Source organism: Salmo trutta, chromosome 31 (genome assembly GCF_901001165.1).
Source record: "Salmo trutta chromosome 31, fSalTru1.1, whole genome shotgun sequence".
NCBI lineage: Eukaryota > Metazoa > Chordata > Actinopteri > Salmoniformes > Salmonidae > Salmo > Salmo trutta.
This window is the reverse complement of record NC_042987.1, coordinates 9745797-9767853: the sequence shown is the minus strand read 5'-3', so window position 1 is coordinate 9767853 and position 22057 is coordinate 9745797. Positions and strand designations below refer to the sequence as shown.

The window sequence follows — 22057 nt, the reverse complement described above, 5'->3', positions numbered from 1 at the left end:
CATTCAACTATGTAAAGAAAAAAGTATTGAATAAGATTATTTCTTTCATTCAGATCTAGGATGTGTTGTTTAAGTGTTCCCTTTATTTTTTTGAGTAGTATATTTCACCCCCGCCCCCCAGATTGTTTTCAACAAAAATTATAAAAAAATTGTTGAATGAGTTTCTTGTAAACAATATATATTATATTCCTTCTATTGTTGCCAGTTAAATACTGACCGTATTTTCTTATTATCTGCTCAGCCATTACAATTATAACTGGCTATACTTATTTCACCGCTGGTGATTTGCATTCAAAGTTGGGAAAAGTTTATATTTTTTCACCACCTCCCACGCCGCCCAAAGTTGAATGGGAAGTGGGTACCATCTGCAAGTGAACACGGGGCATGAGGAACTTCTTCTTTCTATTGGATACCACCAGTAAATACTGGATTTTCTCTCATGGATCTAGTCTATGTTATAACCCACCCGTTTGTGAAGTGCTAATATTTAGTCTAATTTACCGATATTGAATATTACTTTTTTTTATCTTGAGGTGATCTACAGTGTTCAGTCCGCCATTTTTTCAGAATTCCTTGTGTTGTTTTATTGTTTCCGTGATATTTAGGCCTAAGGCCGAGACAATAAAACAACACAGGGAATTCTGAAAAGATGGCGGAACTAACGGGTTATAGAGCAATTATCACAACATAGGTTGTAATATGGCTTCCCCGGTGATTTTACCCACACTGCTACTGTGATTTGCTCGCCGTGCGCTTCCTTCAGGAAAGCCACCTTTGAGTACCTTAATTTAGGTACAGTCCAATCGGACAAAGTCGTCATCACGCAACCAATAACTTGGCGTACGTAGTGTAAAGATACAGTATATTCTGTCACTTTTCTCCATAATATGCAAGGTTTCCTGGTGGTCTAGTGCAAGTGCTTCCCACCCTTTTTTCGGTTACTGTACCACCAAGTACACTTTGCTTTGCTCGGAATACCCCTGAAGTACCCCCTCGTGAATTTTACCAGTAGGCCTATGGTCTAATGAGTTTTCTCAAGTACCCCTTGTGGAATGTCGTCACGGTATCTCTGTGCATTCAAATTGCCATCATAAAATGCAATTCTGTTCGTTGTCCGTAGCTTATGCTTGCCCATACTATAACCCCACCGCCACCATGGGGTTCTCTGTTTACAATGTTGACATAGGCAAAACGCTCACCCACACAACGCCATACACAGCGGTTGTGAGGCTGGTGGGACGTAGTGCCAAATTCTGAAAAATGACATTGGACGTGGCTTATGGTAGAGAAATGAACATTCAATTCTCTGGCAACTGCTCTGGTGGACATTCCTGCAGTCAGCATGCCAATTGCGAGCTCCCTCAACTTGAGACGTCTGTGGCATTGTGTTGTGACAACTGCACATTTTAGTGACCTTTTATTGCCCCCCGAACAAGGTGCAACTGTGTAATGATTATGCTGTTTAATCAGCTTCTTGATATGCCACACCTGTCAGGTGGATGGATTATCTTGTCAGTGGAGAAATGCTCACTAATTGGGATGTAAACTCATTAATGCACAAAATTTGAGAGAAATAAGCTTTTATGTGCGTACGGAACATTTCTGGGATCTATTATTTCAGCTCATGAAACATGGAAACAAGACTTTACATGTTGAGTTTATATTTTCAATCAGTGTAGATACTAAACCTAATACCTTAGGCCTTGCTGTAGGCCTAATTCAAATAAAAACAAGCATTGTTCATACCCAAATCAAAGTTGATTGGTCGTGTACACAGATTTTGATGTTTTTGCAGGTGCAGTGAAGTGCTTGTGTTTCTACCTCCAACAGTGCTTTAATAATACCTAGAGAACAATACGCACATCATCCAACATTTGAGATCTGACAGAATTTCTATAACGTCCTTTTGTACCCTTCTTCCTCCATTTTTGAAGTAACCACTGACGTGACGTAGTTGGATAGGTGAAAGTAAAAGGCTACATAGGCTACAGTATGGATCTTGGTGAAAAAATAGCTTTCATGGGTCCTGTCACAGAGCAGTTAGTAGGCTAGGCCTACTTCCAGCAGAGGTGCGTGGGTAAAATCACTGGGGAAGCCAATCCAGGAAAAAAATGCTACCTGTGTGTTGTGATAATTGTAATTTGCTCTATAACCTGTTAGTTCATATGCCTTGCCACTGTGATATATACTGCTCAAAAAAATAAAGGGAACACTTAAACAACACATCCTAGATCTGAATGAAAGAAATAATCTTATTCAATACTTTTTTCTTTACATAGTTGAATGTGCTGACAACAAAATCACACAAAAATAATCAATGGAAATCCAATTTATCAACCCATGGAGGTCTGGATTTGGAGTCACACTCAAAATTAAAGTGGAAAACCACACTACAGGCTGATCCAACTTTGATGTAATGTCCTTAAAACAAGTCAAAATGAGGCTCAGTAGTGTGTGTGGCCTCCACGTGCCTGTATGACCTCCCTACAATGCCTGGGCATGCTCCTGATGAGGTGGCGGATGGTCTCCTGAGGGATCTCCTCCCAGACCTGGACTAAAGCATCCGCCAACTCCTGGACAGTCTGTGGTGCAACGCGGCGTTGGTGGATGGAGCGAGACATGATGTCCCAGATGTGCTCAATTGGATTCAGGTCTGGGGAACGGGCGGGCCAGTCCATAGCATCAATGCCTTCCTCTTGCAGGAACTGCTGACACACTCCAGCCACATGAGGTCTAGCATTGTCTTGCATTAGGAGGAACCCAGGGCCAACCGCACCAGCATATGGTCTCACAAGGTGTCTGAGGATCCCATCTCGGTACCTAATGGCAGTCTGGCTACCTCTGGCGAGCACATGGAGGGCTGTGCGGCCCCCCAAAGAAATGCCACCCCACACCATGACTGACCCACCGCCAAACCGGTCATGCTGGAGGATGTTGCAGGCAGCAGAACGTTCTCCACGGCGTCTCCAGACTCTGTCACGTCTGTCACATGTGCTCAGTGTGAACCTGCTTTCATCTGTGAAGAGCACAGGGCGCCAGTGGCGAATTTGCCAATCTTGGTGTTCTCTGGCAAATGCCAAACGTCCTGCACGGTGTTGGGCTGTAAGCACAACCCCCACCTGTGGACGTCGGGCCCTCATACCACCCTCATGGAGTCTGTTTCTCACCGTTTGAGCAGACAAATGCACATTTGTGGCCTGCTGGAGGTCATTTTGCAGGGCTCTGGCAGTGCTTCTCCTGCTCCTTCTTGCACAAAGGCGGAGGTAGCGGTCCTGCTGCTGGGTTGTTGCCCTCCTACGGCCTCCTCCACGTCTCCTGATGTACTGGCCTGTCTCCTGGTAGCGCCTCCATGCTCTGGACACTACGCTGACAGACACAGCAAACCTTCTTGCCACAGCTCGCATTGATGTGCCATCCTGGATGAGCGCCACTACCTGAGCCACTTGTGTGGGTTGTAGACTCCGTCTCATGCTACCACTAGAGTGAAAGCACCGCCAGCATTCAAAAGTGACCAAAACATCAGCCAGGAAGCATAGGAACTGAGAAGTGGTCTATGGTCCCCACCTGCAGAACCACTCCTTTATTGGGGGTGTCTTGCTAATTGCCTATAATTTCCACCTGTTGTCTATTCCATTTGCACAACAGCATGTGAAATTTATTGTCAATCAGTGTTGCTTCCTAAGTGGACAGTTTGATTTCACAGAAGTGTGATTGACTTGGAGTTAGATTGTGTTGTTTAAGTGTTCCCTTTATTTTTTTGAGCAGTGTATACAACTCAGCAAAAAAAGAAACGTCCCTTTTTCAGGACCCTGTCTTTGAAAGATAATTCGTAAAAATCAAAATAACTTCACAGATCTTCATTGTAAAGGGTTTTAACAGTTTCCCATGCTTGTTCAATGAACCATAAACAATTTATGATCATGCACCTGTGGAATGGTCATTAAGACACTAACAGCTTACAAACGGTAGGCAATTAAGGTCACAGTTATGAAAACTTAGGACACTAAAGAGGCCTTTCTACTGACTCTGAAAAACACCAAAAGAAATATGGCCAGGGTCCTTGCTCATCTGCGTGAACGTGCCTTAGGCATGCTGCAAGGAGGCATGAGGACTCCAGATGTGGCCAAGGCAATAAATTGCAATGTCCGTACTGTGAGACACCTAAGACAGAGCTACAGGGAGACAGGACGGACAGCTGATCGTCCTCGCAGTGGCAGACCACGTGTAACAACACCTGCACAGGATCGGTACATCCGAACATCACACCTGCAGGACAGGTACAGGATGGCAACAGCAACTGCCCGAGTTACACCAGGAACGCACAATCCCTCCATCAGTGCTCAGACTGTCCGCAATAGGCTGAGAGAGGCTGGACTGAGGGCTTGTAGGCCTGTTGTAAGGCAGGTCCTCACCAGACATCACCGGCAACAACATCGCCTATGGGCACAAACCCACCGTTGCGTGACCAGACACGACTGGCAAAAAGTGCTCTTCACTGACGAGTCGCGATTTTGTCTCACCAGGGGTGATGGTCGGATTCCCATTTATCGTTGAAGGAATGAGCGTTATACCGAGGCCTGTACTCTGGAGCGGGATCGATTTGGAGGTTGAGGGTCCGTCATGGTCTGGGGCGGTGTGTCACAGCATCATCGGATTGAGCTTGTTGTCATTGCAGGCAATCTCAACACTGTGCGTTACAGGGAAGACATCCTCCTCCCTCATGTGGTACCCTTCCTGCAGGCTCATCCTGACATGACCCTCCAGCATGACAATGCCACCAGCCATACTGCTCGTTCTCTGCATGATTTCCTGCAAGACAAGAATGTCAGTGTTCTTCCATGGCCAGCGAAGAGCCCATATCTCAATCCCATTGAGCACATCTGGGACTGTTACGTGAATTAAGTTATCAATGTTCTTAATCCGAACTTCAATTAAACTACTCAGTCTGCCCCACCCCCAGAGTGTGCAAGATTCTGGTTGAATGAAGCTGACGGAGAACCAGCCTACAATGGTCAAAACGTTTATTTATGAGAGCTCTAAAATCCATACAATGCACAAAGCCTTTTATATTACCACACACACCCAAATGAACTCGCATCAGTAGAGAACTCCACCCCGCTTTAGGCGGCTGTATTTTTCCACAGTACACATACATTCATTATCAAACCTTGCAACCTGTCTTCTAATCTCCTGCCAGCTAAGCCGTTCTCAGGCCGTTGTTTCTCTCCCTAACTTAGGGAGGCCTCTTCTCCTGTTCCTTTCCCAAGGTCGTCTTATCAACTCTACCCTGCTCATTTTGAAGTAGTAACAGTGTCCTTGTCTTAGAAACTCTACTCACACACAGCATTGGATTATAGTCTTTAACACATTATTATAGCCTTATAATTTCTAATACATTTCAACGGGTTATATGGTTTCTGAGTGAAATCATTTAGTCAAACCTTTAATCATATAATTTCCATTACAGGGACCTGTTGGATCGGAGGGTGAGGGCTAGGGCCATTCCCCCCCAGAAATATCCGGGAACTTGCAGGTGCTTTGGTGGAAGAGTGGGGTAACATTTCACAGAAAGAACTGACAGATCTGGTGCAGTCCATGAGGAGGAGACGCACTGCAGTACTTAATGCAGCTGGTGGCCACACCAGATACTGACTGTTACTTTTGATTTTAACCACCTCTTTGTTCAGGGACACATTATTCAATTTCTGTTAGTCGTATGTCTGTGGAACTTGTTCAGTTTATGTCTCAGTTGTTGAATCTTGTTATGTTCATACAAATATTTACACATGTTTACACACAGTTTGCTGAAAATACATTTTGTTTTGAATATACTTAAGTATCAAAAGTATAAACAATTCAAATTCCTTATATTAAGCAAACCAGACTCACAATATTCTATTTTTTTTAATTTACGGATAGCCAGGGGCACACTAACACTTAGACATAATTTACAAACAAAGCATTTGTGTTTGTGAGTCCACCAGATCAGATGCAGTAGGGATGACCAGGGATTTTCTCTTTAAATGCGTGAATTAGACCATTTTCCTGTCCTGCTAAGCATTCAAAATGTAACGAGTACTTTTTTATGTAGTAGAAAGCACATTGTTTTCTTTAGGAATGTAGAGAAGTAAAAGTTGTCAAAAATAGAAATTGTAAAGTACAGATGCCACAAAAAACTACTGAAGTTGTACTTCAAAGTATTTCTACTTAATACACCACTGGTTGTAGTTTCCTGTCTATCAACCTTCCAGTAATGAGTAATGTCACATTTCCCTCCAGAGGCAGTCAGTGTGTGTGTGACAACACTCTTTCTGCTGACACTAGACGGCATCAAGACCAGACGGAGGAAGATACTCAGTGAAACACAACGGTATTTTACTTGTATCTTGATATGAGACCATCATTCTAACCTCTCTACTTTATTAACACTCAAGCCTAACATGTCTTGTGCTGTTTTGAACTTTTGATATGCCCAATGTTAAGGGGACAATTTAGTGTTTTGTGTTTCTCAACTGTCTAAAACCCATGACTGTATATCATCAAGTTTCCCTTAGATGTTGATGCAAAGTCAGTCTGGTTTGTACTGGATAGGGGAAGGATTTCATGTAGTTAAGCTGGTCTTCAAAATCTAATTTTATTTGTTACATGTGCCGAATACAACAGTCATTCCTTAGAATGAAATGCTTACTTACAAGCCCTTAACCAACAATGCGGTTTTAAGAAAGAAAATAATTAAAGAGCAGCAGTAAATAACAACAGCAGGGCTATATACAGGGGGCACTGGTGTCTTACTGTAGATCTATACCTTAGAGAAGCCTCTACCAGAAGCTATAAAGCCCATGGAATGACATGATTAAAGAACGACTCCAGGCGACACTCTTAAACCTGGTAGAAATAAGTAAAACGTGTGACCCTCTGAATTTTGAAGTTCTGATGTGCCTTGAGTTTTTTGGAAATGTTATTAGGATCCCCATTAGCTGTTGCAAAAGCAGCAGCTACTCTTCCTGGGGTCCACATGAAACATAATACAGAATGACATAATACAGAACATAAATGGACAAGAACAGCTCAAGGACAAAACTACATACATTTTTTAAAAGGCACACGTAGCCTACATATCAGTGCATACACACAAACTATCTAGATAAAATGGGGGAGAGGCGTTGTGTTCTGCAAGCTGTTGCTTTATCTGTTTTTTGAAACCAGGTTTGCTGTTTATTTGAGCAATATGAGATGGATGGAAGGAAGTTCTATGCAATAAGGGCTCTATATAATACTGTACGCTTTCTTGAATTTGTTCTGGATTTGGGAGCTGTAAAAGACCCCTGGTGGGATAAGTGTGTGTCAGAGCTGTGTGTAAGTTGACTATGCAAACAATTTGGGATTTTCAACACATTTTTTCTTATAAAAATAAGTGATGCAGTCAGTCTCAACTCTTCGCCAAGAGAGACTGGCATGCACAGTATTTATATCAGCCCTCTGATTACAATTAAGAGCAAAACGTGCCGCTCTGTTCTGGGCCAGCTGCAGCTAAACTAGGTCTTTCCCTGCAGCCCCGGACCACACGACTGGACAATAATCAAGATTAGACAAAACTAAAGCCTGCAGAACTTGCTTTTTGGAGTGTGGTGTCAAAAAAGCAGAGCATCTCTTTAATACGAACAGACCCCTCCCCATCTTTATAACCGTTGAATCTATATGTTTTGACCATGACAGTTTACAATCTAAGGTAACACCAAGTAATTTAGTCTCAACTTGTTCAACAGCCACATCATTCATTACCAGATTTAGCTGAGGTCTTGAACTTAAGGAGTCATTTGTACCAAATACATTTTTTTTTTTTATGTATTTTTAATTTCACTATTATTTAACCAGGTAGGCCAGTTGAGAACAAGTTCTCATTTACAACTGCGAGCTGGCCAAGATAAAGCAAAGCATTGCGACAAAAACAACAACACAGAGTTACACATAAACAAACATGCAGTCAATAACAGAAAAGAAAAATAGAAAAATCTGTGTGCAAATGTAGAAGAGTAGGGAGGTAGGCAGTACATAGGTCCTAGAGGTGAAAATAATTACAGTTTAGCATTAATACTGGAGTGATAGAATGTGCAAATGATGACGTGCAAGTAGAGATACTGGGGTGCAAAAGAGCAAGAGGGTAAGTAATAATATGGGGATGAGGTAGTTGGGTGTGCTATTTACAGATTGGCTGTGTACAGGTACAGTGATCGGTAAGCTGCTCAGACTGCTGATGCTTAAAATTAGAGAGGGAGAAAAAAGACTCTAGCTTCAGAGATTTTTGCAATTCTTTGCTGCAGGGGGTGCTGAGATGTTGGCCAGGGTAGGGGTAGCCAGGTGGAAAGCATGGCCAGCCGTGGAAAAATGCTTATTGAAATGATCGATTATCGTATATTTATCAGTGGTGACAGTTTCCTATCCTCAGTGCCGTGGGCAGCTGGGAGGAGGTGCTCTTATTCTCCATGGACTTTACAGTGTCCAAGAACTTTTTGGAATTAGTGCTACAGGAAACAAATTTCTGTTTGTAAAAGCTAGCCTTAGCTAGTATATTGGTTCCTGACTTCCCTGAAAAGTTGCATATCGCGGGGGCTATTCGATGCTAATGCAGTACGCCACAGGAAGTTTTTGTTTTGGTCAAGGGCAGTCAAGTCTAGGGTGAACCAAGGGCTATATCTGTTCTTAGTTCTACATTTTTTGAATGGGGCATTCTTATTTTAGATGGAGAGGAAAGCACTTTTGAAGCGCAACCAGGCATCCTCTACTGACGGGATGAGGTCAATATCCTTCCAGGATACCCGGGCCAGGTCGATTAGAAAGGCCTGCTCGCTGAAGTGTTTTAGGGAGCGTTTGACAGTGATGAGGGGTGGTCGTTTGACCGCGGACCCATTACGCACGCAGGCAATGAGGCAGTGATTTCTGAGATCCTGGTTGAAGACAGCAGAGGTGTATTTAGAGGGCAGGTTGGTCAGGATGATATCTAAGAGGGTGCCCATGGTTACGGATTTAGGGTTGTACCTGGTAGGTTCCTTGATGATTTGTGTGAGATTGAGGGCATCTATCTTAGGTTGTAGGACGGCTGGGGTGTTAAGCATGTCCCAGTTTAGGTCACCTAACAGTACGAACTCTGAAGATAGATGGGGGGCGATCAATTCACATATGGTGTCCAGGGCACAGCTGGGGGCTGAGGGGGGGTCTATAACAAGCGGCAACGGTGAGAGACTTGTTTCTGGAAAGGTGGATTTTTAAAGTAGAAGCTCGAATTGTTCGGGCACAGACCTGGATAGTATGACAGAACTGTGAAGACTATCTCTGCAGTAGATTGCAATTCCGCCCCCTTTGGCAGTTCTATCTTGTCGGAAAATGTTATAGTTAGGGATGGAAATTACTGGGTTTTTGGTGGCCTTCCTAAGCCAGGATTCAGACACAGCTAGGACATCCGGGTTGGCGGAGTGTGCTAAAGCAGTGAATAAAACAAACTTAGGGAGGAGGCTTCTAATGTTAACATGCATGAAACCAATGCTTTTACGGTTATAGAAGTCAACAAATGAGAGTGCCTTGGGAATGGGAGTGATGCTGGGGGCTGCAGGGCCTGGATTAACCTCTACATCACCAAAGGAAAAAAGTGCGTTCGGAACAGAGAGTAAAGAAGCAGGTTTCTGGGCGCGGAAGAATAGATTCAAGGCATAATGTACAGACGGGGTATGGTAGGATGTGAGTACAGTGGAGGTAAGCCTAGGCATTGAGTGACGATGAGAGGTATTGTCTCTAGAGGCACCATTTAAGCCAGATGCGGTCACCGCATGTGTGGGGGGTGGAACATAAGGGCTAGCTAAGGCATATTGAGCAGGGCTGGAGGCTCTACAGTGAGATAAGATGAAACTTTTCTAACCAAAACAGCAATAGACAAGGCATATTGACAATAGGGAGAAGCATGTGTAGCCGAGTGATCATAGGGTCCAGTGAGTAGCTTGGTGAGCTGGAGGCACGGCAATTCAGACAGCTAGCAGGCCAGGGCTAACAGCAGGCTAGCAGATGGGCCTCAGGGAGATGTCGCAATGGGAGTGAAAAAAAAAGAAAAAAAACCTTGAACGGTTACGTCGGTAGACCAATCGTGATGGATTGGCGGGGCTCTGTGTCGGCAGCAAAGGGTCCAGGCCAATTGGCAAAAGAGGTAATTGAAGCCCAGGAATTGCTTGATGGAATCTCTTCGGCTAGCCGGGAGATGGGCCTAGTTCGAGGCTAGCTCCAGGCTAACTAGTAGCTAGTTAGCTGGCTAGCTGCAGAAGGGGGTTCCTGTTCAAAAGTGTAAAAATAGCAGATCCATACCACATTGGGTGAGGCGGGTTGCAGGAGAGTATGTTCAGTCCGTAAATGGAAAATGAGAATACAAATATATATGAAGAAAAACGATATATACAAGGGACGGGACAAGACAGTCAAAACAGACATCCCCACTGCTACTCCATCTTGGTTCATGCTTTTAGTTTTAGAGATGTTCAGGACCAGTTTATTACTGGCCACCCATTCCAAAACAGACTGCAACTCTTTGTTAAGGGTTTCAGTGACTTCATTAGCTGTGGTTGCTGATGTGTATGAATCATCAGCATACATGCTTTGTTTAATGCCAGGTCATTGGTAACATTTACATTTTAGTCATTTAGCAGACACTCTTATCCAGAGCGACTTACAGTAGTGAATGCATACATTCCATACTTTTTTTTTCTCCGTACTGGTTCCCCATGGGAATCGAACCCACAACCCTGGCATTGCAAACACCATGCACTACCAACTGAGTCACACGGGACCCGTAAAAAACAGAAAAGAGGGCCTACAGAGCTGCCCTGCGGTACACCACACTTTACATGTTTGACATTAGAGAAGCTTCCATTAAAGAAAGCTCTGAATCCACATTATGGCAGAGGTTGAAAAGTCATAGCACAAGTTCTTTCAACAACAGGTTATAGTCAATAATATCAAAGGCTGCACTGAAATCTAACAGTACAGCTCGCACAATCTTATCAGTTTCTTTCAACTAATCATCAGCAGTTTGTCTGTGCAGTACATGTTGAGTGCCCTTCTCTATAAGCATGCTGAAAGTCTTAATTTGTTTACAGAGAAATAGCATTGTATTTGGTCAACAGTTTGCTACGTACAATGCTTTTCCTTCCTTATTTGTATTTTTTATGCATGAATACAATTGCCCACTGTTTGTTGTTTGAAAGTTTGCCCACTTTGCCAATTAAATAATCATTAAAATAATTGGCAACATCAAAATGTTTGTGATGAATAAGCCATCTGATTTGATGAAAGATGGAGTTGAATTTGTCTTTCTGCACATAATTTCATTTAAAGTACTCAAGTTTTTCCATCATTCTTTATATCATTGATCTTGGCTTCATAATACAGTTTCTTCTTTTTGAGTTTATTCACAATTTCTCCATTTGCAGTAAGTCAGCCAGTCAGATGTGCAGCCAGACTTATTAGCCACTCCTTTTGCCCCATCTCTTTCAACCATACAGTTTTTAAATTCCTCATCAATCCATGGAGCCTTAACAGTTCTAACAGTCCATTTCTTAACAGGTGCATGTTTATCAATAATTGGAAGAAGCAATTTCATAAATTCATCAAGTGCAGCGTCTGGATGCTCCTCATTAATCACATCAGACCAACAAATATTAACATCATCCACGTAAGTCACAGCAGAATCTTTTGTATGATCTCTGATATACTATTTTAGGCCCAGCTGTTGGAACTTTGGCTTTCCTTGATATAGCCACTATATTGTGATCAATGGGTACGGATACAGCTTTAGAACAAAGTTCTACAGCATTAGTAAAAATGTGATCGATACATGTGGATGATCTTGTTCCTGTAGTGTTTGTAAACACCCTGGTAGGTTGATATCCTGAACCAGATTACAGGCACAGGTTTCAGTTAGAAGCTTCCTCTTGAGCAGACAGCTTGATGAAAACATTTCTGTCTCTTCTGTAGGTGTTATATCCTTGTATTGCTACTGCTGTATCATCAAATGAATTATCTAATTAACTCTCATAAATGTCTAATATAAATGTTATCTGATGTTAGCAAGTTATTGATTTTCATTAACATAATTTCTAAGGCGACATATATTAATATGGGCTATATTCAGCCCTTTCCTGAGTAGCTTATCAGAGATGGACATAATACTGAAAAGAGCAAATGTAGGAGGACAGTTATGACCATAGTAGTCAGGTTTTTATCATGGTGTGATATCTGTGTGTTTCTCTCCCCCCCCCCCCCCCCAAGGTTTGCAATGGGGCTATATCTGGTGGTCCTCTGGGTCTGTGCTGTGATGCTGCATTCCCTTGGGAGTGCAGAGAAAGGTGAGTGATAATGTGAATGTGTGTGTATCATCATTAAAGCCTATAACATTTCAGATTTAGATATGATCATTTTTTCCCAAAGTAGCTTGGATGTAGTGAACTACTTTTTCAATGTAGCTTTACTTAATTAAACTACACTGAGTGTACAAAACATTAAGAACACCTTCCTAAAATCCTTCTTTAACCTATCTCATCCCCTTCATCTACACTGATTTGAGGTGGATTTAGCAAGTGACATCAAAAAGGGATCATAGCTTTCACCTGGATTCACCTGGTCAGTCTGTCATGTTTATGTTTTGTACAGTCAGTTCCTAAGGGTATCTTTAATGTAGCTTAACTTCTAGTGTGAAGTAATTGGTAATTTGGTCAACTATGATTTCAGAGTAGCTTCCCCAACACTGTTACCCTGTAGTGTGCGACCTTACTGAGCTCTATTTCTGTCTCTGTCTGACAGTAACTCAAATGATTGAAACAAGTTTCACTGAGAGCACAGAAGGGTTGACTGCTGGGACGGTTACTATAGGGCTGGACGAGACCCAAAGCCCTGCTACACACTCACACCAGAGCCTAGAACCTGACCAGAACCAAGAACCGCCTCCCTTATACCCCTGTCAGGATGACGAGACGGATTATAGAGAAGTGAGATAACTATGATAGTCTGTGGTCTCTAAAGGCCCTGTCTCAAACCATTTTAGATTTACAATCTCTTTGTCTCTTAAAAAAAAAAAAATTCTCTCTCGCGCTTTCTTTTTCTGTCTCTGATGCACCAGATAGTGTACCAGAGGGATTCTCATGGTGTTATGCAGCTGGTTCAGAGCGAGGAAAATGAATACACTGACATTGACACCAGCATTGACACCAGCATTCCCTCCTGCAACCTATCACACAGTAAGACAAAACGCACAAAGACCCAAACACACACTCACACACGCATGCACACTCACTGAACCCTGTCTGTAACTCTAGGTGGACTGGCCCACTGTCTTATCTACCCAACCAATCAACTCAACTGCTCCTGGAAATTCCATGGTCTCCCTAATGACAGCCAATCCTCTGCCTCTGTCTCGTAAGCCCCTCCCACAATATCCAAGACACACAGAAAATGAAAGGCTTAACAACAATTATTTAATGTGATAGTACAAGCTTGTCAATTTATTGGTTATTACTGTGCAATTACCATTTTACAGTATAATAAAATTGTAATCTAATTTTAGTACATGACACCCACCTTTAATTAAGGTGTCTGCTTTAAGTGCTGGTGTGTGTGTGTGTGTGTGTGTGTGTGTGTGTGTGTGTGTGTGTGTGTGTGTGTGTGTGTGTGTGTGTGTGTGTGTGTGTATGTGTGTGTGTGTGTGTGTGTGTGTGTGTGTGTGTGTGTATATATCAGTGTGTGTAGGAACAATGAGAGTATGTCCAGTGTGGACTGTGTCTCTGAGGTCATGGGAGCCCAGGGATGGCCTGGCGGTGTGGGTCGAGACGTGTCTGCTGGCTGCCAAGGCAGTGTGGGTGACGGCGTCACCTCTTTGAGTCTGACTTTCAAAGTGTCACTCCCTGACGTGTGCTGCATCTACACCAATAAAATGGACACCATAGATATTGAAGTACTGCGCCCGCCCCCCAACATCACTGCCTGGGTCAGAGAGGAGGGTCTGCTGGTGCAGTGGGGTCTCCCGTCCAGCACCACACCCAGATGCTTCCACTACCAGCTACAGATCAATGACCTGGTAATACTATCAAATCAAATTGTATTTGGCAACAGGTTTAGACCTTAGAGTGAAAAGCTTACTTACAAGCCCTTAACCAACAATGGAGTTTTAAGAAAAATAAGTGTTAAGTAAAAAAATAGATAAGTATACCAGAGAGTTGTTGTCTAACTCAGTGGTGGCCCTGTTTTTATTAACAGGTTATTTGTATATGTGTCTTGTAAGGTGAGGAGCTTTACAGAGGGACTGACATACACTGAGACCAACCTGGACCACACACAATGGTACGATGTGAAGATGAGGGTGAGGAAGAAGGGTGACTGCAGAGGATCTGAACACTGGAGCAGCTGGAGCAACACCATCAGTGAGTCCGCAGTCATCGATATTATAATGACATCTGGATTAGATGTCGACCGATTCTGATTTTTCAACGCCGATACCGATTATTGGAGGACCAAAAAAAAGCCGATACCGATTAATCGGATGATTTATATATATATTTGTAATAATTACAATTACAACAATACTGAATTAACTTTTATTTTAACTTAATATAATATGTAAATAAAATCTATTTAGTCTCAAATAAATAATGAAACGTTCAATTTGGTTTAAATAATGCAAAAACACAGTGTTGGAGAAGAAAGTAAAAGTGCATTATGTGCCAAGTAAAAAAGCTAATGTTTAAGTTCCTTGCTCAGAACATGAGAACATATGAAAGCTGGTGGTTCCTTTTAACATGAGTCTTCAATATTCCCAGGTAAGAAGTTTTAGGTTGTAGTTATTATAGGAATTATAGGACTATTTCTCTCTATACCATTTGTATTTCATATACCTTTGACTATTGGATGTTCTTATAGGCACTATAGTATTGCCAGCCTAATCTCGGGAGCTGATAGGCTTGAAGTCATAAACAGCGCGGTGCTTCAAGCATTGCGAAGAGCTGCTGGCAAACACAGGAAGTGCTGTTTGAATGAATGCTTACGAGCCTGCTGCTGCCTACCACCGCTCAGTCAGACTGCTCTATCAAATCATAGACTTAATTATAATATAATAAACACACAGAAATACGAGCCTTAGGTCATTAATATGGTCAAATCCGGGAACGATCATTTTGAAAACAAAACGTTTATTCTTTCAGTGAAATACGGAACCGTTCCGTATTTTATCGAACGGGTGGCATCCCTAAGTCTAAATATTGCTGTTACATTGCACAACCTTCAATGTTATGTCATAATTATGTAAAATTCTGGCAAATGAATTACGGTCTTTGTTCGGAAGAATTAGTCTTCACACAGTTCGCAATGAGCCAGGCGGCCAAAACTGTTGCATATACCCTGACTCTGCTTGCACTGAACACGAGAAGTGACACAATTTCCCTAGTTAATATTGCCTGCTAACATGAATTTCTTTGAACTAAATATGCAGGTTTAAAAATATATGCATGTGTATTGATTTTAAACATCAATGTCTTTCTTATGGTTAGGTACACTGGTCCAAAGACTGTGCTTTTAAATCATCACCCTTTTGGCGAAGTAGGCTGTGATTCGATGATTAACAGGCACCGCATTGATTATATGCAACGCTGGACAAGCTAGTTAAATTAGTAATATCGTCAACTAGTTAACTAGTGATTATGTTAAGATTGATTGTTTTTTTTATAAGATAAGTTTAATGCTAGCCAGCAACTTACCTTGGCTCCTTGCTGCACTCGTGTAACAGGTGGTCAGCCTGCCACGCAGTCTCCTCGTGGATTGCAATGTAATCTGCCATAATCGGCGTCCAAAAATGCCGATTACCGATTTATTATGAAAACTTGAAATCGGCCCTAATTAATTAATCGGTCGACCTCTAATCTGTTTTTAATCTATTTTTATATTTTATTTAGCATTCTTTTCTGTCGGTTTATATTTACACTGGTGTGTGTGTGTGTGTGTATGTGTGTGTGCAGCGGTGGCCCCGTCTGAATCACACAATCAGCTGAACACTCTAGGGGTTGTTGGCATCACTCTGGGGATACCCATGATCCTCCTGGCTCTGCTGCTGCTGATCAGACTCCAGAGGTATTTATTCTGTTGGGTTCATGGGGAGGGAGGAGACACTGAGAGAGCAAAGAGACACAGACACACAGAGAGTAAAGAGAGCAAAGAGACAGAGAGAGCAAAGAGACAGAGAGAGCAAAGAGACAGAGAGAGCAAAGAGACAGAGAGAGCAAAGAGACAGAGAGAGCAAAGAGACAGAGAGACGCAGAGCCACTGAGAGCAGAGAGACGCAGAGAGACGCAGAGAGACGCAGAGCCACTGAGCAGAGAGACGCAGAGCCACTGAGAGCAGAGAGACGCAGAGAGACGCAGAGCCACTGAGAGCAGAGAGACGCAGAGAGACGCAGAGCCACTGAGAGCAGAGAGACGCAGAGAGACGCAGAGCCACTGAGCAGAGAGACGCAGAGCCACTGAGAGCAGAGAGACACAGAGATAGCACAGTCTCTTTGCTCAGAGGCCGCGAGCGCGCAAAGAGACGCAGAGAGAGCCAAGAGCCGCAGAGGCAGAGAGATCCAAGAGATGCAGAGGCAGAGAGATCCAAGAGGCGCAGAGGCAGAGAGAGCCAAGAGGCGCAGAGGCAGAGAGAGCCAAGAGGCAGAGAGAGCCAAGAGGCGCAGAGGCAGAGAGAGCCAAGAGGCGCAGAGGCAGAGAGAGCCAAGAGGCGCAGAGGCAGACAGAGCCAAGAGGCGCAGAGGCAGAGAGAGCCAAGAGGCGCAGAGGCAGAGAGAGCCGAGACACTGACATTAAGACAACATATTAATAGAGTAAGTGCAGAGGTGTTAGATTTTAGCTTCTGTCTACAGACTGCACACATTTTCACAGTGACACTAAACTTCCTTCTAACGAGAGAGAGCAGAGCGAGCAACTGAGAAAGAGAGCAACTGACAAACTGAGAAAGAGAGCAATTGAGAAAGAGAGCAACTGACAAACTGAGAAAGAGAGCAACTGAGAAAGAGAGCAACTGACAAACTGAGAAAGAGAGCAACTGAGAAAGAGAGCAACTGAGAAAGAGAGCAACTGACAAACTGAGAAAAAGAGCAACTGAGAAAGAGAGCAACTGACAAACTGAGAAAGAGAGCAATTGAGAAAGAGAGCAACTGACAAACTGAGAAAGAGAGCAACTGACACACTGAGAAAGAGAGCAACTGACAAACTGAGAAAGAGAGCAACTGAGAAAGAGAGCAACTGACAAACTGAGAAAGAGAACAACTGACACACTGAGAAAGAGAGCAACTGAGAAAGAGAGCAACTGAGAAAGAGAGCAACTCACAAACGGAGAAAGAGAGCAACTGACAAACTGAGAAAGAGAGCAACTGAGAAAGAGAGCAACTGAGAAAGAGAGCAACTGACAAACTGAGAAAAAGAGCAACTGAGAAAGAGAGCACCTGAGAGAGAGCAACTGACAAACTGAGAAAGAGAGCAACTGAGAAAAAGAGCAACTGACAAACTGAGAAAGAGAGCAACTGAGAAAGAGAGCAACTGAGAAGCTGAGAAAGAGAGCAACTGAGAAAGAGAGCAACTGACAAACTGAGAAAGAGAGCAACTGAGAAACTGAGAAAGAGAGCAGAGCGAAGCGGAGCAGCAGCAGAGAGCGACAGAGAGCAACAGAGCAGCAGAGAAAAACGGAGAGCGACTGAGAGAGAAGGAAACAGAGAGAATGGGAGGGACCAGAGAGAAACGAAACATTTACAAAAAATAGACACCCAGAGAAAGATAGAGAGAAGATGACAACGTATTAATAGAATAAGGACAGAGGTGTTAGATTGTAGCATCTGTCTACAGACCGCACACATTTTCACAGTGAAATGGAACTTCCTTCCAACGAGAGGTGGAAAACACCCATTTATTCTTAGAAAACAACAGAAAGGGGAAGACAAATGCCTGTGTGATTGAACAGTAACTGGCAAGAACAATATGAAAACAGTATAAGGTTTAAATGTAATGATATAACGCTATGGTATTAGTGGTGTGATTCCCTGATTGACTGTGGTGTGTGTGTTCAGGGAACGTCTGTTTCCCCCCATCCCTGGTCCCCCACTGAAGATGAAACACCTCTTGGAGAGAGACGACCTACTTCAGGTGAATAAACACACGCACGGAGCAGAAACATTTATCTTTACTTTTGTAAACTATCATATCATAACCCCTCTCTTGTGGAGCTAACAAAACTTCTCTCCTTCTGGTTTGCACCGTTTGTCCCTCAGGCCCTGCCGTCCAAATGTGTTGAGGAGATCACAGTGGTGGAGGAAGCTGAGGAAACACCTGTCAATATGGCCAGTTAAACAAGATGGCCTGTTTTTAAAGTAGCCTCGTAAATGCCAGACTGAAGCTTGCGGGTTCAGACGGCTTTGCTAGGCTGTAAAAGCCCCATCATCGATAGACCCTAGGCTCGTGGGCCAATCTGTAAGAAGTATCCCCTTAGCCTATCATAGGTCAAGATGCAGTCATTGCCATTTGTTATTACCAATACAGTCCTTTCAGATCTACAAGAAGTAAGACAAGGAAAGTGTGTGCTTGTAGGGCAAGTGTGACCTTCCTGGTCCCGTTCCTCAAGTCCGTGAGTCAACACAGGAAGGAGTAATGGATGGATAGTTATTTTATTTCCAAAGCTGCAATCATAGGACACACACAGTATGGATGAATGATTAGTAGTAGACGGGATATAACAGCACTCCCACAGCAATTCTCCATAAATCTGCTGTATACCGTAATTTCCGGACTATTGAGCGCACCTGAATATAAGCCGCACCCACTGAATTAAAAAATATATATTAGTTTGAACATAAATAAGCCGCACATGTCTATAAGCCGCAGGTGCCTACCGGTACATTGAAACAAATTAACTTTACACAGGCTTTAACGAAACACGGCTTGTAACAAAAATAAATAGGCTTTAACGAAACACGGCTTGTAACAAAAAATTTAAAATTAGCAGTAAACAGTAGCCTACCAAGAACGTCATTAGTCACTATCTTCCTCCTCCTGTGCACTGAAACCACAGAAGTCATCTCCTTTCAAAAATAATTGAAAGTGGGAAAAATCCATATATTAGCCGCGTCATTGTTTAAGCCGCGAGGTTCAAAGCGTGGGAAAAAAGTTGCGGCTTATAGTCCGGAAATTACGGTAATATACAGACAAAAGAGCAATTGAAATGTCTTTCAAAGTCATTGTGATCGTATAGTGGATTTAACTGTTTCTAATAATAACACATTTACTATAATAAAACATATATTGTTTCCATGTGTAATTTCATATTCACAACATCAGAATAAACTATCATCCATTTTAGTATTCAAAAGATATCAAATGAAACTGAAAAATGACTCAAATGTCACACTCTTGTTGTGAAAAATTCAATACACCTATCTTTAAACATTTTATCAGGTATGCACGGTATGTACGTACTGTCACTGTGGGGACAACCCAACAACCCTTACAAGTGCACACTTCAACTGATTGATTGCTTCTGTGGACAGGTGTCTTTTATACAGGTAACAAACTGAGATTAGGAGCACTCCCTTTAAGAGTGTGCTCCTAATCTCAGCTCCTTATCTGTATAAAAGACACCTGTGAGCCAGAAATCTTTCTGATTGAGAGGGGGTCAAATACTTATTACCCTCATTAAAATGCAAATCAATTTATAACGTTTTTGACATGCGTTTTTCTGGATTTTTTTGTTATTCTGTCTCTCACTGTTCAAATAAACCTACCATTAAAATTATAGACTGATCATTTCTTTGTCAGTGGGCAAACGTACAAAATCAGCAGGGGATCAAATACTTTTTTCCCTCACTGTATATGTACCTCAACTAACTGGTGCACCCCTGTATATAGTCTTGCTATTGTTATTTTACTGCTGCTATTTAATTACTTGGTACTTTTATTTCTTATTCTTATCCGTATTCTTTTAAATTGCATGTTGGTTAGGGTCTTGTAAGTAAGCATTTCACTGTAAGGTCTGTTGTATTCGGCGCATGTGACTAATCAAATTTGATTTGATTAGTATGCGAGTGTGTGTATCCTTGTGTACAGTCATGTACAGTGCATTCGGAAAGCATTCCGACCCCTTGACTTTTTACACATTTTGTACGTTACAGCCTTATTCTAAAATGGAATTAAATAAAAAAAATGTCCTTCTCAATCTACGTAGAATAGCCCATAATCAAAAACAGGTTTTAAGATATTTTTGCAAATGTATCATAAAAAAATTATCCCATTTACATAAGTATTCAGAACCTTTACTCAGTACTTTGTTGAAGCACCTTTGGCAGTGATTACAGACTCAAGTCTTCTTGGGTATGACGCTACAAGCTTGGCACACCTGTATTTGGGGAGTTTCTTGCATTCCTCTCTGCAGTTCCTCTCTAGCTCTGTCAGGTTGGATGGGGAGCGTCGTTGCACAGCTATTTTCAGGTCTCTCCAGAGATGTTCAATCAGGTTCAAGTCCGGGCTCTGGCTGGGACACAAGGACATTGAGACTTGTCCCAAAGCCAATCCTGCTTTGTCTTGGCTGTGTGCTTAAGGTTGTTGTCCTGTTGGAAGGTGAACCTTCACCCCAGTCTGAGGTCCTAAGCACACTGGAGCAGGATTTCATCAAGGATCTCTGTACTTTGCTTCATTCATCTTTGCCTCAATCCTGACTAGTCTCCCTGTCCCTGCCGCTGAAAACATCCCCACAGCATGATGCTGCCTCCACCATGCTAGGTTTAACTGATTGGCAAGGTGAAAAATCTATAAATGTGCCCTTGAGCAAGGCATTTAACCCTAATGGCTCCAGGGTTATTGATCATAATGGAGAGTGGGGTCATAGCCAGCCATTATGAACGGTAACCCTGGAGCCATAAGGGTTAAGTGCTTTGCTCAAAGGCACATCCATAGATGTTTCACCTTGTCGGCTCGGGGATTCAAACTAGCAACCTCTCAGTTACTGGCCCAACGCTCAAACCGCTCGGCTACCTGCTTAAACCCCATCATCGTTAACCCCTAGGCTTCTGGGCCGATCTGTAATGAGGATCCCCTTAACCTATCACAGGGCAAGATGCAGTCGTTACCCTTTTGTTAATACCTATCCAATCTTTTCAGAGAGTGGGATATGAAGATTATTTTTTTTAAACATTTCTAATTCTCACGTGTGAAATAGGACAAATATTAGTAAACAACAATAGCATTGTCTCAACGGCTCAATTAAATGCATGCGTATATATATATATATATATATACATACACACACACAAACAAACAAATCGTGCCATCTCTGTTGAAAACATAAAATTGTTAACTATATTACAAGCACTGTGTGTGTGTGTGAGACGACCTACCACTCCCCAGCCTCTCGTCTCTCAGCTGTGTTTTGTCCAGGGGGTGTGTGGTCGGGGGTATGCTGTCAGCAAGGACTATCTGCAGACGTGGACTTAGTGATATGGAGGCTGTTATGTTTGCTGTATTGTGTTGCATTATGGGCTGCTACTTTATTGTGTACTTGTTGATTGCTAATGAAGTGCAGTTATTCTCACAAATGTACAGCTCATAACACTGACTACGAGGCCTTACACGGACTGCTGTAACATGGGAGGTAATAGTGCATGTGTGTAGTGAGGAGTAAGAGTTGAAGTTTATTTTCCATGTGTAATGAATACTTTTGAAATCATATTTATTCGTGTTCTCAGAATAATACAGTGACTCACCTGAAGTCTCCATCCTTCAGATTCATTCTGAAACTGTGGATTTACACTTGGTTTCAGTAGGGTCATATAAATCAAAAGGTAAAACAAACTGGTGACATTAAAACACACTCAAATGTTGAAAACACTCATGTTGAAAACTCATTCTGAAAGTGCTTTTAGTTCTAATTAGGTATTACTAATCATCTCAGTACAATACTTCTTAGAGTCATTTTCAGCAAATGAATAGACCATGCCAAGAGTGTGCAA

At 42.5% G+C, this 22057-nt stretch overlaps 1 protein-coding gene across 1 annotated transcript; it reads left to right on the top strand.

The window, feature by feature from the left end:
• Positions 1-11696: 11696 nt before the first annotated feature.
• LOC115169464 (uncharacterized) lies at positions 11697-18884 on the top strand. The gene is made up of 10 exons (XM_029725110.1): positions 11697-11710; positions 12307-12383; positions 12838-13022; positions 13154-13271; positions 13350-13449; positions 13771-14107; positions 14312-14450; positions 16038-16149; positions 18131-18206; positions 18332-18884. Exons 2-10 carry the CDS (start codon positions 12314-12316, stop codon positions 18407-18409), a joined length of 1215 nt encoding a protein of 404 aa, XP_029580970.1. The 5' UTR covers positions 11697-11710; positions 12307-12313; the 3' UTR covers positions 18410-18884.
• Positions 18885-22057: the final 3173 nt, after the last annotated feature.

Bases quoted from the DNA above. Each gene is read 5' to 3' on its own strand.
- LOC115169464 (XM_029725110.1), top strand. From the start codon at position 12,314: ATGGGGCTATATCTGGTGGTCCTCTGGGTCTGTGCTGTGATGCTGCAT. The intron at 13,023-13,153 runs GTGAGATAACTA...CTGATGCACCAG, and splicing joins ACGAGACGGATTATAGAGAA to ATAGTGTACCAGAGGGATTC. The intron at 14,108-14,311 runs GTAATACTATCA...GTGTCTTGTAAG, and splicing joins AGCTACAGATCAATGACCTG to GTGAGGAGCTTTACAGAGGG.